Source organism: Bombus vancouverensis, chromosome 6, assembly GCF_051014615.1.
Source record: "Bombus vancouverensis nearcticus chromosome 6, iyBomVanc1_principal, whole genome shotgun sequence".
In the NCBI taxonomy this organism is placed as follows: Eukaryota; Metazoa; Arthropoda; class Insecta; order Hymenoptera; family Apidae; genus Bombus; species Bombus vancouverensis.
Window position 1 is genome coordinate 9,055,025 of NC_134916.1, and position 20,932 is coordinate 9,075,956.

General features: G+C 37.3%; 2 protein-coding genes across 2 annotated transcripts in view; one reads left to right on the forward strand and one right to left on the reverse strand.

Moving 5' to 3' along the window:
- The window catches only part of Pka-C1 (Protein kinase, cAMP-dependent, catalytic subunit 1), a 31,482-nt gene extending 17,650 nt beyond the window's left edge, over nt 1-13,832 (reverse strand). Inside the window, exon 1 of the mRNA XM_033336404.2 lies at nt 1-13,832. This exon is cut by the window's left edge and continues 17,650 nt beyond it. Within this exon, the coding sequence (XP_033192295.1) occupies nt 11,653-12,714 (1,062 nt within the window). The 5' untranslated portion in view covers nt 12,715-13,832 and the 3' untranslated portion in view covers nt 1-11,652.
- Nucleotides 13,833-17,422: 3,590 nt separating this feature from the next.
- On the forward strand, nt 17,423-19,599 carry LOC117158036 (Decondensation factor 31). The gene is made up of 3 exons (XM_033336533.2): nt 17,423-17,614; nt 18,925-19,115; nt 19,305-19,599. The coding sequence occupies exons 1-3, from the start codon at nt 17,595-17,597 to the stop codon at nt 19,463-19,465; spliced, it is 372 nt and encodes a 123-aa protein (XP_033192424.1). The 5' UTR covers nt 17,423-17,594; the 3' UTR covers nt 19,466-19,599.
- Nucleotides 19,600-20,932: the final 1,333 nt, after the last annotated feature.

Below are 20,932 nucleotides of genomic sequence, written 5' to 3' on the forward strand. Positions count from 1 at the left end.
AGAAAAATATTTACATGTATCTAGAAGGAGAAACGATAGCAAATATCTGTCTTAGATCTTAGTTTGGCAAAAATTATCAAGCAATTCGATTAATCCTGAAAACTAATCGGTTTTATCCCGTTTGCGCGAGTTTACGACTTGGCGAGAAGGAAATGCGACTGAATATTTCCCGATAATTACACGTGAATTATATCGTGCGATAATTACTAATCGACCAACTAAATATTATTTCCAAGAAAAACGATAGGATTTCCTCGTGTTTGCAAGTTCGCCCGTAAATGCTCTACGATACCCAACACGACGTACGCTTATCTATTACGCAATCAGACAACGACGAGCTAAATAAACGCGAGATAAGCGGCGATAGGAATAGAATGGAATCGAAGAAACTCGCGAATCGAAACATAGACGTCGTCGTTTAAAGTCGTATTTACGAATATCCGTACAACTAATACGTATCTGATGAAATCAGAATACATTTGTACATTTAAGAATCAAAAGTTTGATATTGTACTTGCTACGTTGTATTCTATTGATTATTACGAGGATGAAACGCGTGCAAAGTGGATTTTTAACGATGCAATAACTCGAAAACGAGCGAAACTCGATGATAAATTCTCCGAAGTAGATGCTTTCGTAAAGAAAAAAAAAAAATAAACATGTGACTACTTCTAATTCACGAATATAAGTCCTTCGAAAATCCCAATCGCGATAAGAACTAAGGAAGCAGATCAAACTATTCCTCGGCTAAAAAATTCGCAGCTAAAAAATTCGCAGCTAAAAAATTCGCAGCTAAAAAATTCTACCAAATGTCCAAATTGGACAAATTGTGAATATGAAATATTAAATTAAAAAAAAAAAAACTATTCCCCAAGAAAGTTCCTGTGGACGAAAAAAAGTCCATATTGCTACGACGCACAAACGCGTGAAAATCCGGTGAAAATCTTACATACTTGGATTCTAGTTTTCTACGTCACACATCAGACAGAGGAATATTTCTAAAGCTGTGTTCAGAATCAACGGTAACCGTGTCATCTCATTTAGAACGGCGATGTTTCACCGTCGTATCCCACCACTTTATCAACTTGTATCTGACGTTCGTTTTGGTCGTTAGTTCCCTATGTTTATAATGGTCGTGGAGAAAACGTCGTTCTCTCTGTATCGATCGAATGGCGATTTAGCGCGTTATCACACGCGATGGTGTACGTGTTTCCAAAACTATAAGTCGCGTGATTCGTCGATTAACGAAACGCGTGACGCGCGCGGATGGAACGAACTGTCGGTGTTTCAACTGTCGTCTCCGTGTTTCACGGTCAATGAGAAATGGAATGTCGACGAAACGGATGAGGATACGCGATACGAAGAAGCGATTTCTCAGCTTCGTTCTTCGAACGCGCTACCAATTAACACAAAGCTTACCGAAAGAAGAGTTTCCGTTCTAAGAGACACCTGGCCGATATCCTCCTAAGATTCACAAGAGTCGGTCATCACTCGCTGATCACACGCAGCCCCCAAGTTTCCGCGAAACTCTTGGAATTTGAACTTTTTCACAACTTCTGAAATCTTCTCGACGATCTGTCGATGCCGATCGCGTTCAATCCGATTCGATCGGAACTTACGATACGATCTCGAGAACGATATCTTCTTTCGGACTGGTTGCATCGTCGCGTAGTCAGCTTCGACGCTTGTCCGTTCGATAGACAAAATGTCAAGAAGGAGAATGAACCTGGCCAAGAGTGGAAACTGCCAGCTCGACGAAGCGATACTTCCGACGCCGGTTAACGGATTTTCAGTTTGACGAATTTCAGTTCGACGAACGAAACTACGAGCCAGGAAGGAGACGAAGTTTGGCCGAGTGTGTGGAAAATTGCGGTTCCTCGAGATGTCGGCGAGGATGTCACGGGGACGTTTGGTCCCATAAACCGGGAGACGCGCAATGTAAATAACCTGGTACGCGTAACCCTTGTGCAACTAGGAAGCGGATCGAAGCCTCGCTCGCTAACGAGCATCACTGGTATCAGCATGAGATAACGCGGTTTATTCGCGTCGAAAGCGTCGATAGCGACTATCTACATATCAAGACGAGCGACGATAACATCCGAGAAGCAGAAACACTATCGTGAGCACAGCCACAGATGAGGAACGTCGGCTGAGAGGACCGACGATTAATTTACTACGGATAGTCCTTCTTTGCGCGCTTGATAACCTTGCTGATCGAATAAGTCGGAATTACTTCTCAAGCCGGATCGAATAATCTTGTACCTGATATAAAAAAGACACGACCCTACACTCGCAATGGCATTGCCTGAGTCGGTGGAAAGTGGATTTAATCGCGTAATTCCCGGGATAAAAGGAAATAACGTAGTTTCGAATTGCATACGGTAAAATTAGTTGGAGCTCGGAAACTCTTACGAATTTCAATTTCAAGAGATCGAAGATGAGCGGCGGATCGTATCGATGCGAAAGTTTCGCCGCTTTTTCCTATAACTATCTCTCTAGAACGCTTGAACGCGCTACAGATTTCTACGAATCGAGCAACTTCAATAGATTTTCAATGATAGAAGAACGTCGATAGACTTTTATTTACAAATCTATTTCCATTAAAACGGAATTACATCGGCAGAACTTCCGGTCTAATCCGGTAAAACAAACGAACGTATAAGAGAAATTCTCGAATAAAGATTTTAATAGAGAAGAGGGTTCGATGTTTCGTTAAATAGCAAAGTAAATTCAAGATCCGACGTAATTTTAATTTCCTTTGATCCCGCAATTATAGACCTATCGAGACGTTCTGTGCATTACGACGTGCACTGTGAATATTCCAACGAACGAAGCATAACCGTGATGTCGCAATCGCTATCTGTTACAATGCAGAATGAGTTTCGCGTTGTAGGCGAAACAACCGAAAAGAGACGAAACGACGAAACCTTTTTATCAGATTCAAATCAAATAGAAGCGCACTGCACGAGAGCAACTTAGGCCTGTGAATTTTCATTTCATCGATCGTAATTACCACGCTAGACACTTCCATTGCCTTCGAATTCCTTAATTTCAATCTATTATCCGACGATAAGTACCGAGAAACGAAAGAGGCAAAACGACGCGTTCGCTTTAAAAGAAAGCAGCCTGGAATTATACGTGAGAAGTATAAATGGTACAAGCGTATTTCTGCGATTCTTTGTATTACATTACGATTCTCTGTGACGCAATACTGCGGCAATCGACCGCCAAAGATAAAATAAAATAACAGAATACCAACGATAACGAACGATGAACAACTTTCGATACTAAGCGACAAAGAGACGCGTAAATCGTTGGAAACCTGGAGAGGAAAATCGAAGATCTGAAAAGAAGAGAACAAAAAGGAAAAAAAAGAATGCATTTCATTAAAGCTGGCTTCTTTCAAAGTGTTCCATTCCACAACTTCGCTCTTCGTCCTCCGATCAGAATTTCTATGCTACGAATAATCGAACGTTTTACTTCGAGGAATTATAAAATACTCGACGTTGATCGCTAATAAAACTTGGCGTAACATCGGACAACTTTTTTTAAACGACTTGTTGAATTTCACAAATTTAAGCAGATCGAAGAGCCGAACGGAATTTTCAATGCCGATCGAACAACTCGAACGTCATTCTGCGATCTCAAAAAATCGATACGAATTACCGCGCAGTTTTACGTATTCTGTCCGACTGTTCCACTGCACGAACAACAACGATTTTCAATTATCTATCGAGAACTCTGCAGAATTCGTAAAAATTTTCCCAACGCTGATTAACAAAAAAACGTTATTACGTGTTCCCTATCTAAAATTACAATATGCAAACAAAGAATCGACCAGACATCGCCGTTAATGTAAAACGGATATTACAGCAATAAATACGAAACGGAATTTTGATCGATAAATCAATACCGCGCACGGTTTACAAAGCTCGATATGAAAATAATCTGCGAGCACGTAGATTTTAAAGAAATCTTTATACACTGCAAGTTATTTCCGAAGAATGGCACACCGCGTAACTACTACCACGCTCGCCTTGTCTCAAACTAAATTGATCGTTAATAGCCCAATCGTAAATTTTACGAGCGTGCTTGTCATAGACGTTCCAGCATGGTACATGCTTCGCTCTTTAAGATCATCGTTCTCTTTCGTTCTCTTTCCCCTCTGCGCTTCTCCCTTTTATTTTCCAAATAGCGATCCTTCGTCGTTCTACGTAGAATTAGTTTGCATATTATAACGGAATTTACTCAACTACTTTATCGAACTTCACTTGTGCGCACAACAATCTCGCAGCGTCGATGTTTCATATAAAAATATGAACGTGAATGTTCCTGATAACGACTCTTACGAGCAGAAAGTAACCTTCGAGGATCATCTTCGTATCTTTGATCGCAGAAATATTTTGATATAATTATCGACGGTACGTCGATACAAAATACAAAACGATAAAACGCGTAACGATGCAAAGGAAGATATCCTATTGTATTACGTAAGGAAAGTACGCCTGGAAATTCACGAGAACATGATAAACCGTAAGAAAGTTGGAATTTTAAATACGAATAGCCTGGCAAAAGATACGCAGAGATAGACGCGTCCTAATATCTCGTATATATAAATTACTATTGCACCAGTTATTATTCGGTAGATTTAACAACCTATAGAGCGCAAGACAAACACATCGATTTTCGAAGAAAGGACAAAGGTAATATCAATTACCGTTGAGTTGGCTAGTTGATAAAACTACGATGATGGGAAAATTTCCAAGTCCATATATTCGCCGACGTTCTATCGTAGCAGTTCAATATTATCGAGTACTCTCTTAACCTCTATCCCCCTTCCTTCTTCGTTGATTCTCTTATTAAAACGTCGCAACAGTTTGTCTGTTACACGAAGAGGGAAGAACCAATGTGTCGGCTAAGAGAGAGAGAGTGTGTGCATGTGTGTGTATGTGTGTGTGTCCGTTTCATGAATATTGAATTTATTAATTCGAAACTGCACCGTCTCGACCGAACCTGATATTTCATGCCAATATTCCCCCAAGCTCTTCAAAGAGATTTGCTTTTACCAATACTACCATGTTATGGTGAAATATAAAAATACAAAAGTATCGGTGAACAGTTCATTGGTAGGTATTTTTACATTTATAAATATTTCACTGACACGCGTTCTGTCAAATTTTTCTTATGCTTCGATTCCAACGTTATTTCATACTAAACTTTGAAATCGTTCGCTATTTTATGTAAAAACAAATAGCTTCGAAGATACTAACTGACGGATAAGCTGATTCTTTTACTCATTAACATCGTGTATAAATCGTATTGAGAAAAATTGATAAAAGTCGATACATCGTTAATCGACTGGACGAAGTCGAATATGAGATAGGATTTCGAGAAAATAATAATTGCTATGAATATCCTAGCATAAAAACAGATCGATGAAACAGGTCAAACCTTGTTTTAATTTTGGATACCCATAGGACACTGCGCTACTGGCTATAAAGACGTTGGGTAGCTATTTTTGAGATGCAAAGTCACCGTGAATATCCGAAATCCGTTCACCATGGTGATTCGGATATATTACCTTTCCAAAGAAATAACAAGAAAATAATATTATATCAGAAAATGAACATTCGTAAAATAACAAAGAATAATTTACTCCCAGAATTAATTTGCTACGAAATGAAATTACTTGGAAATATCCGTTTGTTATTTTTCGAGTGATGTAGGTTTTTTAACCCTCAACTAGAACCATTGCATGAGAAACGACCACGTTAGCGTCACATTTATACAACATTTTAGGATATTTCGTTCTAATTTGTATCATACTTCGATCATCGATCGATGCTAGTTCGATCGCTGACTATCTTTATCACATAAAATAGAAAATACAAATTAAAATAAAGTATCCTAAAATTAATCTACCTTACTGTGAATTATCTACAACCCAACGATACCAATCGAAGACTAAGACATCAAATTATCCAATGCTAATCGTACTGATTACATTATCCTGAGTTACAAGCCAGGCCACTAAGAACGCTATGATCATAGATACAGAAACGTATCAAAAATGAACTGCCACTGATTCCGATCATTATAATTCACCGGAGATATTTAAAATAGCGATTAGATAAGTTGTCTTATTCGATCCGATTCACTTCCTGCGTAGAATCTTAATAAAATACACTACGCTGCAAGCAAAAACGTTGCGACTGTTCTGTTCTGTGCAACGATATTTTAATGGGCGCCGAAGGCAAACCGTTACATGACAATGGATGAAACAATAAAATAACGCAATTGACCGCTTTCCATGAGCGGAATTGCACTTGATTTACGTTCAATAAATAATTAATTCCAATTTGAGAGCATACGGGTAACAGACGGAAAGTAACCATCGATTCGCATGCACTATCAGTCAGAAGTTTAAGACCGCTTCTGTCGCTGTATTACAAGCTACGCGTAATAACAGCAAATGACACCGGATATAATTGATTTTCGATCTTAAATTAATCAATAATACGATGCAACGTAACAGAAATAAACAACTTTTGAAAAATGTATAATTAGAAAACAATCTTTTGATTACATGATTCTTGAAACTGTGGAAAAAAAAAACGTTCCCCTGTTACAGAAAAATCAAATTAAATTTCCATCGATATAAGAATCCATAAAAAACATGTAACAAATTATATGAAATAAAGTAACATAAAAACCATAAATTAAAAAATTGATACGAAATAATACGTTTCTTCTCTTCTTTTTCTTTCTTAATTTAATCTTCTTTTCTTTTTTTAATTTCTTTTCGCTACGGAGTGGCCTGAAACTCGCAGACGTTAAAATATTTCTGTACATTCGAGGCTTTAATATCAAATAGAATTATATTCGTTCTCTTATTTGCCAGATTATCTGACCGTTGACAAATTTCCTCTCTATGGTCGATTAACTGGTTTTACAAGAGAAAAGAAAACAAGATTGCTTAGTGGTTAATAACGAGTCGTAAAATAGATCCTTCCCTTGATCGGCGGGTACAATTGTGCAAAGAGATGGCAGACAAAAGACAAACGTAAAGTACTAAACACAAAGCGGAACAAAGTGTTATTGCCAGAATGTATGCGTCTGTAACGCAGGCAATTTACCACTTACGATATGAACTTGAACGAAGATACTTTTGATACGATTACGTAAGTATTTATACGTGTGATTGTTTAAAATTTTATCGACACACGTGGGTCAACGATTGCGAAACGATCATTCAGAGAACCAAGGGACGATCTATTTACGAATAGAGCAATAACGGCACGTATTGCACGTCGAATCGAAGAAGAAAAAGTGGAAATGGATAAGGTTGAGGAGTGCGATACGTAATTGAGAATCGACTTAACGATGCGTTCCGTGGCAAATTCTTGAGAAAGAATCGCTTAACGCAGCAAAACTACGATAAACATAGCGGTATAATGTGGCTTTAAACGATCGCTTACAACTAATATTTACAAAAGAATCTTTGTACACTCGACGATCGTACACGTTCTTCAAGATTTTCAAAATACAATGAAACTATCCTGTGTAACTTTTATTGCACAGATATGACTCGACGGTTATTATGCGTCGAAAATAAATATTGTTCGAATGCATTAACGCTACATTAAGATGCCGTAATCTACAACCATTTGTAGAGAAGCTATAACGAAGAAAATAATACGCGACGGTGAAAGAGGCCTTATCTCCTCAAATCCTCACGTTATAGCGATAAAGCTTAGACGATTGCCTTGTAGTTGTCCTAGGACAGTTACGAATAATCAATCAGATAAAGGTTGGTAACAAGAAGCGTAGTATGAAACGCGTAAGATTATCCGATTTACAGAGGTGCCACGATCGATTAACGACCTTTTATAGCGTGCTGTCCTTACCGAACCAGAAAAACATACAAAGAAACATCTTCGAACTAAGATCGATAAAATATAAAACCAATTGCTCTAAACATTGATAGATCTGATCCTGCTTGTATGACTTGTAGTGTATCGAGCAATTCAATGTGCGCTAAATTTACAGCGTTCAGCTATAACGATATGCACATAGGTGAGATAACGTGGAACTTTTATGAGCAAAGTTCCAACGCGAATCATGGCGATTTGCTCCAACTTGGAGATTAGAATACCGAGCGAAATGAATTTGTGCTATTCAAACAATTTTACCGAGTCATAGGTTTACCTTTCTTTCTGAACATATCGAGAGAAACGGTTTTTGTAAAATGTAGAAAAAAGATGAATTTTATAGGCGTAAGAAGCGAAACCAGCGATCTAATTATTCTCCAAATTACAAATATCGAAGAACAGGAATAAACGACAAGCTAATCACGATACTGGTAGTCGTGTCGCCGCAACGTTTCATTGTATACATGCGTGTGTGTATATGTGTGTATGTGTGTGTATATGCGGATAGAATACCAGCCAAAATTGGACGATTTGAAAGCATAACCTGTCTCGATCGCGCAATTCCTTGCCAACAACTTCCGTGCTACTTTGTTCGAACCAAGCCTATTCTTGTTTTTATTTATTCAACACTGCAGCATGCGCGAGCGAACAATGTGCACGTGTATACTCAAGGTAGGGATGGATTATACATCCTAAAAGTCACCAACGCGACAAAAAAGAACATACATTCTTTTCTCTGTCCAGTTCTTTGTACTTGCGCATTGCTATGACGCGCTCGTTTACCGCAATAGAGAGAGAGAAGATTTCGCGTTTTCCAAACTGCGATCTTTAAACATAAATTTTTCGTGGATATACGTTGATCGATAAAGCAGCTCGTTCGATTTAGGAAAACTATACGTATGGTCGTTAATTACATTCTTGTTGAAAGAAACTCTATTCAAAAACAAACACGCATTTTTTACGTTATATACATATATGTATATATACATACATATTATATACATGTATATATATAACTCTTATCGAGAATATCCAGATACGAGCACGTTCAAAGCACGCGGCAAAGTAAGCCTCGTTATAATTTGACTTGTTACCCGTTACGTTTCCCTTACCCCGTTCTACCTGTTTTTGCTCAGTTGCAACTTTGATCGTTAAGTTTCGTCTCGTTTGCAAAGAGAACGAAACTGGACGAAGCTAAAGGAAACTGGAAACCGCGGTAATCGTATACCCGATGTTACCGCAACGTGTGCCACAGATTTATCCGAATGTTTCGCATTCTCTATCTTTTTCTTATTACATATATCTAAGCTGGTTAGCTAAAGCCTTGACCAATTCGCCGAAATCGGATTGATACGACGTCCCCGTAATTTAAATTACTTCGTGCCTACGATCAACCTTATAACTTTTCTTATCGCGTAATAATCGAACAGCCCTTTGAATTCGGATCAGAAGTGACAATCTTATGTCATGGCGAAACCATTCGCAGAAAATTTCGTAATATCTGTATATACGCACAGTGTGTGTGTGGCTTGGAACGAAGCTACGCGTGTGGCGGACCTTCTCGTGCGTGTTTCATTGTAAAATCGATTCTCGTTATACGATCGACGCGTGTCCAATCGTCGACGCTCAGGGTTCGTTGGTGTTGGTGATTCTCTGATTCTCGCGTTCCTTATGTTAACTGGCCGTTGAATTTCATTACCGCCGAGATACGATGCCGTAAAGTATCCCATACGCTCCATGTCGAAAGGAGGTGGTTTTAATGGATTAGAACAAAAAATAAATTAACAAACGCGTCTTCCAGCGATAACACTCTCGCTGTCATTGCTACTGCTGCTGTTCTTCGTTTCGTTATCGTGTCCCTTTGTTCTCCTTCGTTTACATTCCTTTGTTTGTTTTTGTCCCTGGTTTCGTCATTCGTTTTATTTTTTTGGACAGTCTTCTCGCGATCATGTTTTAACACGCTTCTGTATCCCGTTAAATGAAATTTTCACTCCACGTGCACGTACACGCGCAATTTCCTTTGGCCATTTCGCGCGTGTGCGTCGTTCGTTTCTCTTTCCTCTTGCACAAATACAGGATTGTCCATACGTTTACATTTCGTACTAAAAGTGCAGCTCTATATAAAAGATAACGTTGCTTTTTTTGCATACAGCAACTTAAGGCGATATAATTATATACGAATACTCTTATAACGTATCTATGTACGAACGCCGGTGGTCCTCTATTAAAAACGTTCCAAAAATGAATCCTTATTTTGCTCGTACTCCCGTCGATCGCATTTTCACAAATACTCTCATTTTCTCGCTCTTTCTCTCTCTCTCTCTCTCTCTCTTTCTTTCTTTCTTTCTTTCTTTCTCTCTCTCTCTCTCTCTCCCTTTCGTCTCTTCGTTCCTATTTTTCCTGTATCATTTATGCAAGGTACAATATAATTCAACAACGAGCATCTGTAGCCAGTATATAACGAGTATTTTTTTCATTTTTTCTCTTTTAATAAGATTCATAATATGCTATAATAAAGGTCTACCTTTCTCTCTCTCTCTCTCTCTCTTTCCCCCCTGTTCTCCCACCCTCTCGTTCTCGCCCTTCTCGATCGATGAAAAACGAGTCATATAAATATTACTTCAGCAAAATAATCGTGTGACGACTAGCTATTATAAATACGGTTCGTATCGTGGCAAAAACTTTTCTCCCAACGAGAATGAAGAGAAAAATGCTCGTAGACAGATAGACAACAATGCACGACATGACAATTAATTGTTGGTGTATTTTATATCCATTTTCTCCCGTCAAGTCCCTTTTTTATAAACTTTGTATGTGCTAAAAGAGGCAGGACGATGGAGTAGAGGGGCGTGGTGTAAAAGGGGGTCGGGGAACATTCATAAAGATTACAAGGACACTAGATGTATGTACAAAATAATTCCGGCAAAACCACGTTTTCCGATATTAATAGTACTTATCGAGAGCAATCTTTACACACGCCGCCTCTAATAAACCGGATAATAAAGCCATCTTAGGGAACACACACATATACGTGTAAATATATACATATATATTTATATATAATAAATAAATAAATATATATATATATATCGTCATTCTCATACGTCAATAATGTCAGTTACTTGGCTGAAAAAAAAGATGTTTCTCTTGTAAAAAGTCGTAGTGGTGACAGTGACTATGAGTGTGAGCACACGCGTACGCGTATGTGTATGTGTGTTTATATATGATATCTGTGTATGCAATATATCGTAATTTTTTCCAATATATTATATCTCTTTTATTTCTGTCAATCTCAATACGTTCAACGACGCCGATTACCGTGTTTCCTTCGTATACTCTTTCCATTTCCGCTCTTCTCAGAAGTCCACAATCACAAAATAAAGCGCAAAATCTGCCATCTGCTTCTTACGTGCTCGTCTTCCTTAGTTTTCTTTCCCTTTCTCGACTCTTCTAAGCCACCTTCCTTCCTCTATAAAACTATTGCATCGAGCGTGCCCGCAAACGCACAGAATCATACACGCGCACGCACACACCTGTATACGCTTTCTTTCTATCTTGCATACATGTAATACATTCTCTCGTTTACACTACTCGCTCCCATCCTCCCGCTCTCTTACTTCATCTATATCCCTCGCCCGAAGAAAAGCGAGCAGCGAGCGACGAACCATCGCGTATGAATGTATACGCGATACGTGTGACCATCTTGAATCAATGTGGGAATTCAAAATTCGGCGAATTCCTTGGCACACTTCTCCGTCAACGAAATCCTCAGCGTCTCCTCCTCGTAGTCATCGAAATTGCTTGTGTCTCCCGGCCCTTTGCATTTTGGTATGAACGGGGCCTCGATTTTCTTTTGGAAGACAGCTATCCAATCGGTACTGGCGAACCACTTGTGACCCTTGATATCGTTTACACCGGCCTTCAGATTACCGTACCTCTTGGTTAGATCGACTTGCAGCAAATTACGTAGTAAGTCTTTCAGATCGGATCCAAAGTGCGAGGGAAATCGTGGCTTTCCGCTCACGATTTTCTCGTAGATTTGAATTGGTTGATCAGCGAAAAATGGTGGATAACCGGCAGCCATCTCGTAGACGAGGACACCGAGCGCCCACCAGTCTACAGCTTTGTTGTATCCTTTGCTGAGAATTATTTCAGGCGCGAGATATTCCGGCGTGCCACATAAGGTCCATGTTCTACCCTGTACCCTTTTGGCAAAGCCGAAATCCGTGACTTTCAAATAGCCCTGTGAATCGATCAACAGATTCTCCGGCTTGAGGTCCCTATAGATTAAGTCGAGGTAGTGAAGGTACTCGAACGCTAATACGATTTGTGCCGCGTAAAAGCGCGAGTGTGGTTCCGAGAAGCGACCAACCTTTCGTAGATGGCTAAACATCTCCCCTCCTGGGACATATTCGAGGACCATGTAAAGATAAGAGTTATCCTTGAAGTGAAACCGTAATGAAACCAGGAACGGGAAGCTAATCGCCTGCAGTATCCTCTTTTCGTTAAGCGTGTGTTCAACTTGCTTAAGTTTCACGACCTTCTGCTTGTCGAGTATTTTCATGGCATAATACTCTCCGGTCGGCTTGTGTTGCACTATCATGACACGGCCGAACGAGCCGGTGCCCAGTGTCTTGATTCGTTCAAAGTCGTCAAGGGCAGCAGTATTTGTAGGGTTTCTTTTCCATTTGTCCTCGAACTCTTTCTTTGCCTTGTCAAGAAACTCCTTGACGCTCTCGGCAGCGTCAACCTTTTTGTTTGCAGTCGCGGCATTGTTGCCCATCTTAGCAGCCGCGCTCGTACACGAGCCTGCCAGGGCTCTACACAGCTCAAGAAGTTCCAGAAGACCGCGTCTTCGTTTTCGTTTTCGTTTGCCCTCTTCCGTAGTCGAGCCTACCACGGCCCTGCCAATCTCCACTCTCTTCAAAATTGTTGCTACCTTCTACTACTTTCCTCCACTATCCGTACTCTCTTCTATCGTCACCGACGATTCGCAACGTTTCTATCCGATACTTGTCAATGCTGGCCCTACAAGACCTATAAACGTCCGAGAGAGCACTCACACTTACGCAAGAACAGGGCACACGCGCGCACTGCACGATGGATACACTCCTACCGATGGCGGACTATCCTTCCCTTTTTTCGCCAGTATTCGATTCACTTAATAACAACCGTACGACTTCTCGCACTCGGTACGAACCTTCGTGGTCCCTTAATTGTACGACAAAGTGAGACCGAGCGATTTCGCGCGGAAAAATGGGTCAGCATTAATCCTCGTCCGCACCTTGCGCCATCTTTCCTGTCAATTGTACTAGCCCGTCGTTGTCGTCGTCTACTAGAGCTGTCTCAGTCTTTCCTTTCTTATCCTTCTCTCTTTATTTCTGCCTTAACTTGTCGCTGTACTCTCGTACACCGCAGCAACTTTCTTTGACGTGTTCGTTCCACTGGTTCGACAAATCAAAACACTAAACACTAGTCGGTTCTCACAGTAATAGTACCGAGTGGCTAAATCGCAACTCAGGAACGACAGTTTGAAACAAGGGTCGAACGGAACTAGAGAATGACGTCGGTTTCGATCGCTCTCAACCCTCGGAACGCTTGCGAAACGTCGTCTGCTCAACTTACGCGACACGCACACCACAAACTTTGACTCGGACGTATTAAATGAACATCGCGAACAAACGTGTATCGCATCTTCTCGCGATAGAAAACAAAGTACGCGCTATCGCACTAAACACACGAATTCTTTTACTATAGTCGCGGACTGATTTTAAGCTCTTAAAGCGAAGCAGGCGGCGATAGCGGAGATAGTCGGTACCGTTCCTAAAGATGGCGACGCGGCTCGCTCCGCTTGTTCGTTCGGGATTTCGCACGGATGCGAAAATGACGAAGTATCGCTCTACGAAGCGAGAGAGCTACTGTAATGCACAGATCGGATATTGCTTCCACTTATCGCCGATAGATGTAGCATTGGAAGGTTTAACGACTTCCTCGATCAGTGCTGCCACCAAACGAAAGCGTCAACGTACTTTCGATTCAAAGTAAACTCGTTCTTGCTTCCAAATCCTCAAGGTTTTCGTACATACTGAATCACGAAATGTTTCGGACAACTGCTTGTGTCGCTATTTCAATGGGGAATGTGATTCTCTGAGTCATCGCGAAAACAGTTACGATATCTTGTGAATTATCTGTCGAACTTATCATTGAAGTTCATCCATTTAATAATACTAATTATTAACTTTTAAATTCTTATATTAGCTTGATTAAATTCTATGGTTACCATGTAAACTTAAGGTTCGTTCATTGTACTAAAACTTCAGTGATGTCATCATATATATTTTATAAAATTTTTTATTATTTTTACAAACTACGTATTATAGTTTTATGATATTGATATTTGTAGTAAAGATAGAAGCCTGCTTGTCTTAATGTGTTAAGCTATTTTTACTCGCTCGGAATTGATATACGTATTTTTTAATAATCTAAAACAACTGCAAGGTTACGACTACGTTTTTATCATTGTATTTAGTGTATTTTACTTAACTAATATAATCTATATTATAGTTATTTTGCTATAAACTAATCTTACGTTGCGTTTACTATTAATTTGGTAGTTTCATGGTTATTAATAATAATCGACCTGCTTGTGGTATTGAACCGTGGTACGCACACGGAAGGTTGAACACTCGCTGACCTGTGATAATCCTTTGGCAATTAGTTTCTAACTGTAGGTAGGCATATAGGCACAATTTTAGAGCGGTAGATACGGTCGAGAAAGCTAGGTGGAGTCGGTGGGGGACGGGACGAACCGGTTACGATCGAGTCAAAAAGGTACGACCAGGTCAGGCCTTTCGGATATATACAGTATTTTTGTGTACAGCCCTAGTGCATTGCACATCAGACTAGACAGAGATGACAAAAGACACGTCCATCGAGGTTGCAATCGGATGCGTTACTTATATTAACTTTAGTTTGTTTCTACCCTATGGGATGCGCGCGACCACGCGTTCTATTGATTCCATGACCCGAAGCTGAAAGTGGTGTGCCAATTTGTGGAAGGAAAGTAGAATCGACTCTACTATATCTTGAATACTCTTTTCGAAAAATTGTATATACAGTATACTTTAGTAAATTTGAACCCCAAATGATGTTAATCTATTAAAAGACTGAATATTTAATACTAAAAAAAAACACTATCTACATATAAATTACAAAAATGGTGTATATATTGGTATAAAATATAAAAAAAAGCGTATATAAATAATTGTTACTTTCGCATGTGTGTATGTTTAATACTTTTGAAATGTCTCGCTTCCTTTATTCGTTTTGCTTCTTGACACTTTCTAATGCACAAAGAAAATAACGAAACAAATGTAATAGGCAAAATAGTATATAGCGTGGTGAGTAAGAACGCATCAAGAAAAGTGGGAATTTAGTCCAGCGAAATGAAAATTTAGATGCGTGGATGCTATCTTTAGTTTGACACTGCAAAGCCAGTGGAAATATAGGTTACTGTCATCGAAATAGCTTGTGGCTGAACACTTCCACTGACCCACTAAACGAAATTTAATTTTATCAAGTAATACTGCATGTCACCAACTACATGGTTATTTTCGTTAATAAAATATCTTGAAACATTAAGAAAGTTCTATAGTAGTTGCCAATATATATATGCATGTATCATGAAGAAATTTGCTTATTAAAATAACTTTGTTAGAAAAGACAAAAATGTACATATAAAGATAAATCCAGTTCACAACGTTTTGAACAAAGAAAAAAAGACATATGTATATATATATCGTTTCTTTCCTATGTAAATATCGTGCATTTATTTGTTCCATATGTAACATAAATAAAAGTGCACTTGAAACACTTTCCTTTTGGAAAGTTTCATTGAAAACCTAACTCAATCTGATATAAATGTGTCTTCAAGGTTTTACCGTGTAAAGGATATTCAAAAAGAAGCATCTGCTTTGCACGTCTTCACCTGCATCGTCTATAGCAGCTGCTTGGTGTTATCTTCGTGCTTACGTAGACCTCTGGCACGTGGCATGTTCGGTAGGACAAAAAATACATTTCTTAACAGACTAAACTAACACGTTTGCATGATTTTTGCAAATATGAAGATTGATAAATCATCGAATATTCGTTTTTATAGATAAGATTATCAGAAGAAAGACGATTCTTTACCTTCGTTTTCGAAATTATTACATCTCGATGTAAGTATAGGATAGATTATTGTATTCAAACTTTCTGCAGTGTGATGGAATAAATTTTGAAAACGAATTTAATATCTACTTCTTTCTCATTTATAGAAAAAAATAAAATATATTTATATATGTATATATAATCATATATAAAAGTAATAATTATATTTCTCTACACTAGGTAATGAGATATCGATATATATAAATATGTATTAATTTTTATATGTGTATGTACATCTATATATATATACTAGCATACACATAGTATCTAATGTATGCATATTGTGTATCATAAGGGCATTTAGAGTGTCATCATGAGTTAAATTACACCTCTGATAAAATGCCCGTAAGACTTTTAGAACTAACGTCGCAATAAAATAATACTGTAGCGAACAGGAAATGTAATCTTTTACTATTTTATGGCTAAAAGCAACCTGTAACATGGACGTAAATACAGCAGAGCCTTTTAGACGGGTGCGTGGATCAACCTGAAAGCATCGCGCACCTTTTAATATACACCGGAAATAGAACCATACGCGAAACTTCTAGAACTTTCTGCACCTTGCTTCCGTTTATATCTTATATATTATCCATAGTATACATTAAATTTCATTAGAATCGAGCTAATATCTTAAATCATACATAAGATTTAATAGACATTATTTTGAAAGTGATGCGGGACAAAATACATGTTTCTCAAACAATACAACGCTAGCGCCGGAAGTACGGGGATTTTTTACGAGCTTCGTAAGACATGATCCAATTGGCTAGTGTGTTATTTGGAGGGGCATTAACAATGCGGTAGTGGCGAAGCTACCACTACCATGAACCTAAAACCACATAATCATTGACAGATTTAGATAAATGTATTGTACTTCACATGTGTCGTATTTTTCATTTGAAAGAAAATAAAACTAATACCATAATTAATTACTTGCATTCCATATTATTTGTGATCCACAGGCATTTTTCGAAGAAATTTCATTGAACCATGATTCATGATTAAAATATAGCGGCAAATTATTTATACGTATTCTAAGGTCATATTCGTCGGAAAATAAACTGAGATTAATAAGTACCATTGATATTATTTACTAAACATATTGCAGTAATTCTTTGCTCTTCTGTGAAAGAATTATATATCAACGATTTCTAGTCATTTTAAAATTATATTTACAACGAATAGTTTAATAAGGGACCGAATCGTGCGCCATCTGTAAACGAGCGGGAAAGAAAAGTGTTTGAAGGCCGCCGGCCTGCCGGCCGGACCGAGTAACTCGGGTCTTGGGCGAATCAGTGTGCGAGTCTCTCTGCCATTTGCGCGTCGGTACGCGACTACGCGGCAGTGGTGATACCAGAATTCTACGTCTGCTTACCGGTGCGTAAAAAACGCAGGCCTTATTAAGTGCGTTTTGTATCTAAGTGCTTTATCGATCACACGATTAAATTGATCAGCATGGCGGATACAGAAGCTAAGTAAGTACTACAGATTTTTTTTATTGATCTATCGTAAGGAAATCACACGTTTTCACTGAATGCTTTTGTTATGTTTCTTTGCTGGATACAGTAACGGCTGGTCAACAATGCTTTATAATCCATATTCTTTACTTATCTGTTTTAAACGATTCAAGTTTGAAGTCGATTCTCTTGTTTTGATAACTTTATTTGTATCGCAATTGTTTGTGTACTTTTGAAAGCGTACGTAGTTTGTACAGTCACGAGAAAGGGACCACAGTGGAGGAAGAGGGGATGCTCTCTCTCTACGTGATATTCTCAGCTTGATTCGTAAGGCGCGTTACGTTCTCAGGATTACCTGCTTTTGCCATGACATGTGCTCTACTTGTAGAGTCGCTTTTCTGGCGGTATCGTTTACCCTTTTATTTTCCCCACTTGTAGCTTCAGTTATATGAGACATGCGATAAGAAACTACAACGCGTGTTCGTCTATTATTAATATTTATTTTATGAATATTTTAATCGTAAAGACCCCAGTTATTTGTTATTTATGAATCATTCGATATTTTTACGAATATAATGGATAAACGTGACTGCAAATTAAAATAAAATATTTTATAATGCGTTAAATTGTAATTTTTCAATATTAACAATAGTTCGAACATTTTTATATAAACACATAGAATGTTGATTACGCATGTATAAAAAGAACTCTCGCTCTCTCTAGAAATATTTTGCGGATGATTGTACACGTATCACCTTAAAAAGAAAATGGACAACGTATCGATCTGTTCTCCCTTACCGACTAAATGTCAGGAATACTCGCATTTTACTTTTTACTAAACATTTCTAAGAAAAAATACATAATATTTGTAATAATAAACATCAGTAATATTTAGGTTTATTTAAGTTCCGATAATATGGGAATAAATACATATGTAACATTGATGTATATATTACGGTCCACGAACATCCACGGTTTGCCGCGCCGAAACAGTCTGTATGTATTGCGTACGTATACGTGTGTAACGTTCTGTTGAAAGGAGTATGTTGCGGGAAGGGGGAGACGAAAGCAGGATAATATTAACATCGGTAGGTGCCGCTACGGTTGGCGTCCTATCTCTATTTCTTTTCCTTGTCATTCCATCTCTGTCTGTAGCTATAAAGTTTAGCCGCTCTAAAGAATCACGTATCATGATAGAATAAGTATTTCATTCATACGAATATGAATGTCATGGATATTTTCAGTACAGAATATATTACATATTCTGTTTTACTTTATATGAATTATTTTAAAATTAATGTAGGCACATAATATATCTCAATTTTTAGAGACACCAAAGTTGTTACAACCCCAGAAAAGAAAGTAGTGGAGGAAGAAAAGAAAACTGTTCAAGAAGTTGACGAAGATTCAAAAGCATCTGAAAATGGAGATGCCAAAGAAACCAAAGAAAATGGCTCAAACGAGGAAAAAGAGTTAGAGGAGAAAGAAGTAGAATCAACAGAAAATGGGGATTCTACAGGTAATATCATGAAAATTACAACAAAAAATTTTTTAATTTGTGATTAAATACTTAATATGTTCAATTGTATGCATATTAATAATTATACTAAGAGTAAACTATATAAGTAGTTAATATATTATTAATGACTGTAGAAAATGCAACTTACATTTATAAGAATAATATTAAAATGATTGATTCTATTCGTAGATGCTCCCATTGATAGTTGTTGTATAAAGAGGAAATCAACGACTTTGAGTGAAACAACGGAAGAAGCTGCCACTGATGGTGCCAGTCCTGAAAAAAAAACAAAACTTGATGAGAAGAGTGCTGAAACGGAAAGCAATGGAGAAGCAGAAGCTACGGCCTAATATTTTTTATGTTTACTGCAGATTTAATCTATAGATGCAATTTTAAGCTAACTGACAAGTCAGAACACCTAAAATTTGTTATCCATGCATCGTCATGGTAGACGAGCATTAAAAACGAAAATTTCAATATTGTATTAATGACTTTTTGTGTTCAGACATTTTATGTGTGTTTATTGCAACCATTTTTATGTCTTTGATTGGCAATAGTATATATCCATAACATCATTACAAATTACCATCTTAGATGACTACCATTCATGTTTCCTAAGTTCTCCATTGACGTCCATACATTACACGTGTATACACACAGATTTAATCTTACAAAATGAGGAGATTACAAATAATATAAATAATATATTTCTGATACGTAAAAGTAGATGATAGTGTGGTGCTTGAGAATGATATTTGTACGAAGATGTTTCATATATAATTCTCATTCTTTCTGATGCACAGACATATGTTAACACTTTATATCGAAGATGGAAGAAACAATATTTGTTTGCAAATCAAAATACATTCCTAAAATACCTTAAAACTCACCCAGTGTTCATTAGTATTTTTTGACGAAAGGTGTAAAACGAATCCTATTTGTGAATTCTTACAAATACTTGTTTCACACATGTATGTACATATATAATTTGACGTTCACCAAACGCAAAACAGAAATTACACAAATTGTAAAGTGTGTGAGTGCGCTGACGTTAATACGATATATAGTTTAAATGATTTGCAATTAAAATTTAAACTACATTTAATAAAAAAAGATATATATACTATTACTCAATCATCAGAATTATCGAAATACTTAATATATGTAATAACTTGTATGTACAAAAAAATACTGGTGAGCAAAAAACATGTAATGTTATTTGCAATAACAGCGACGGAAAATACTATACTAACAGTTTTACTTTAGTGAAAAGTTGCATATCAAAAGTTTGAAGTTTATGCGTGAATAAAATAATATAATAGCATACTTTTAAACACAATATGATAAGTGCAAAATTAAAAGCAATCTAGTGTATATGTACCAATATAACCAATTGATTAATAATGTTAAACACGAAGATGTTACTATATCATCATTAGTCTTCTTTAGTTACTATCTAGTACAAATTGTTCTCATATAAAGTATGATAAAATCAGAATAACTCTGTAATATTATTTCTTACATAATAAATATTACATGTGAATTGGCAAAATTGTATAAAATTATATTAAAACATATCCAGGGACAAGATAAAATTAATTAAAACGCAATGTTATTATATTTGTGTTAGATTTCTATATTCTTATAATTTACACAAAATACGAGATGGTTGTTATTAAGAAAACTATTTGTGTACAAAGTAATATATCTATCTTTGTATATAATATTGCAATTTATATATAATTCAATAAAAAGTTATTTACTATCAGTTTACAGAACCTGAAAAATTTTAACATAATACATTAAAGAATTTTTTT

Excerpts from the sequence above, each read along its gene's own strand:
- LOC117158036 (XM_033336533.2), top strand. The coding sequence starts at position 17,595 with ATGGCGGATACAGAAGCTAA. Across the intron at positions 17,615-18,924 it reads ATGGCGGATACAGAAGCTAA|AGACACCAAAGTTGTTACAA; the intron begins GTAAGTACTACA and ends CTCAATTTTTAG. Across the intron at positions 19,116-19,304 it reads AGAAAATGGGGATTCTACAG|ATGCTCCCATTGATAGTTGT; the intron begins GTAATATCATGA and ends TTCTATTCGTAG.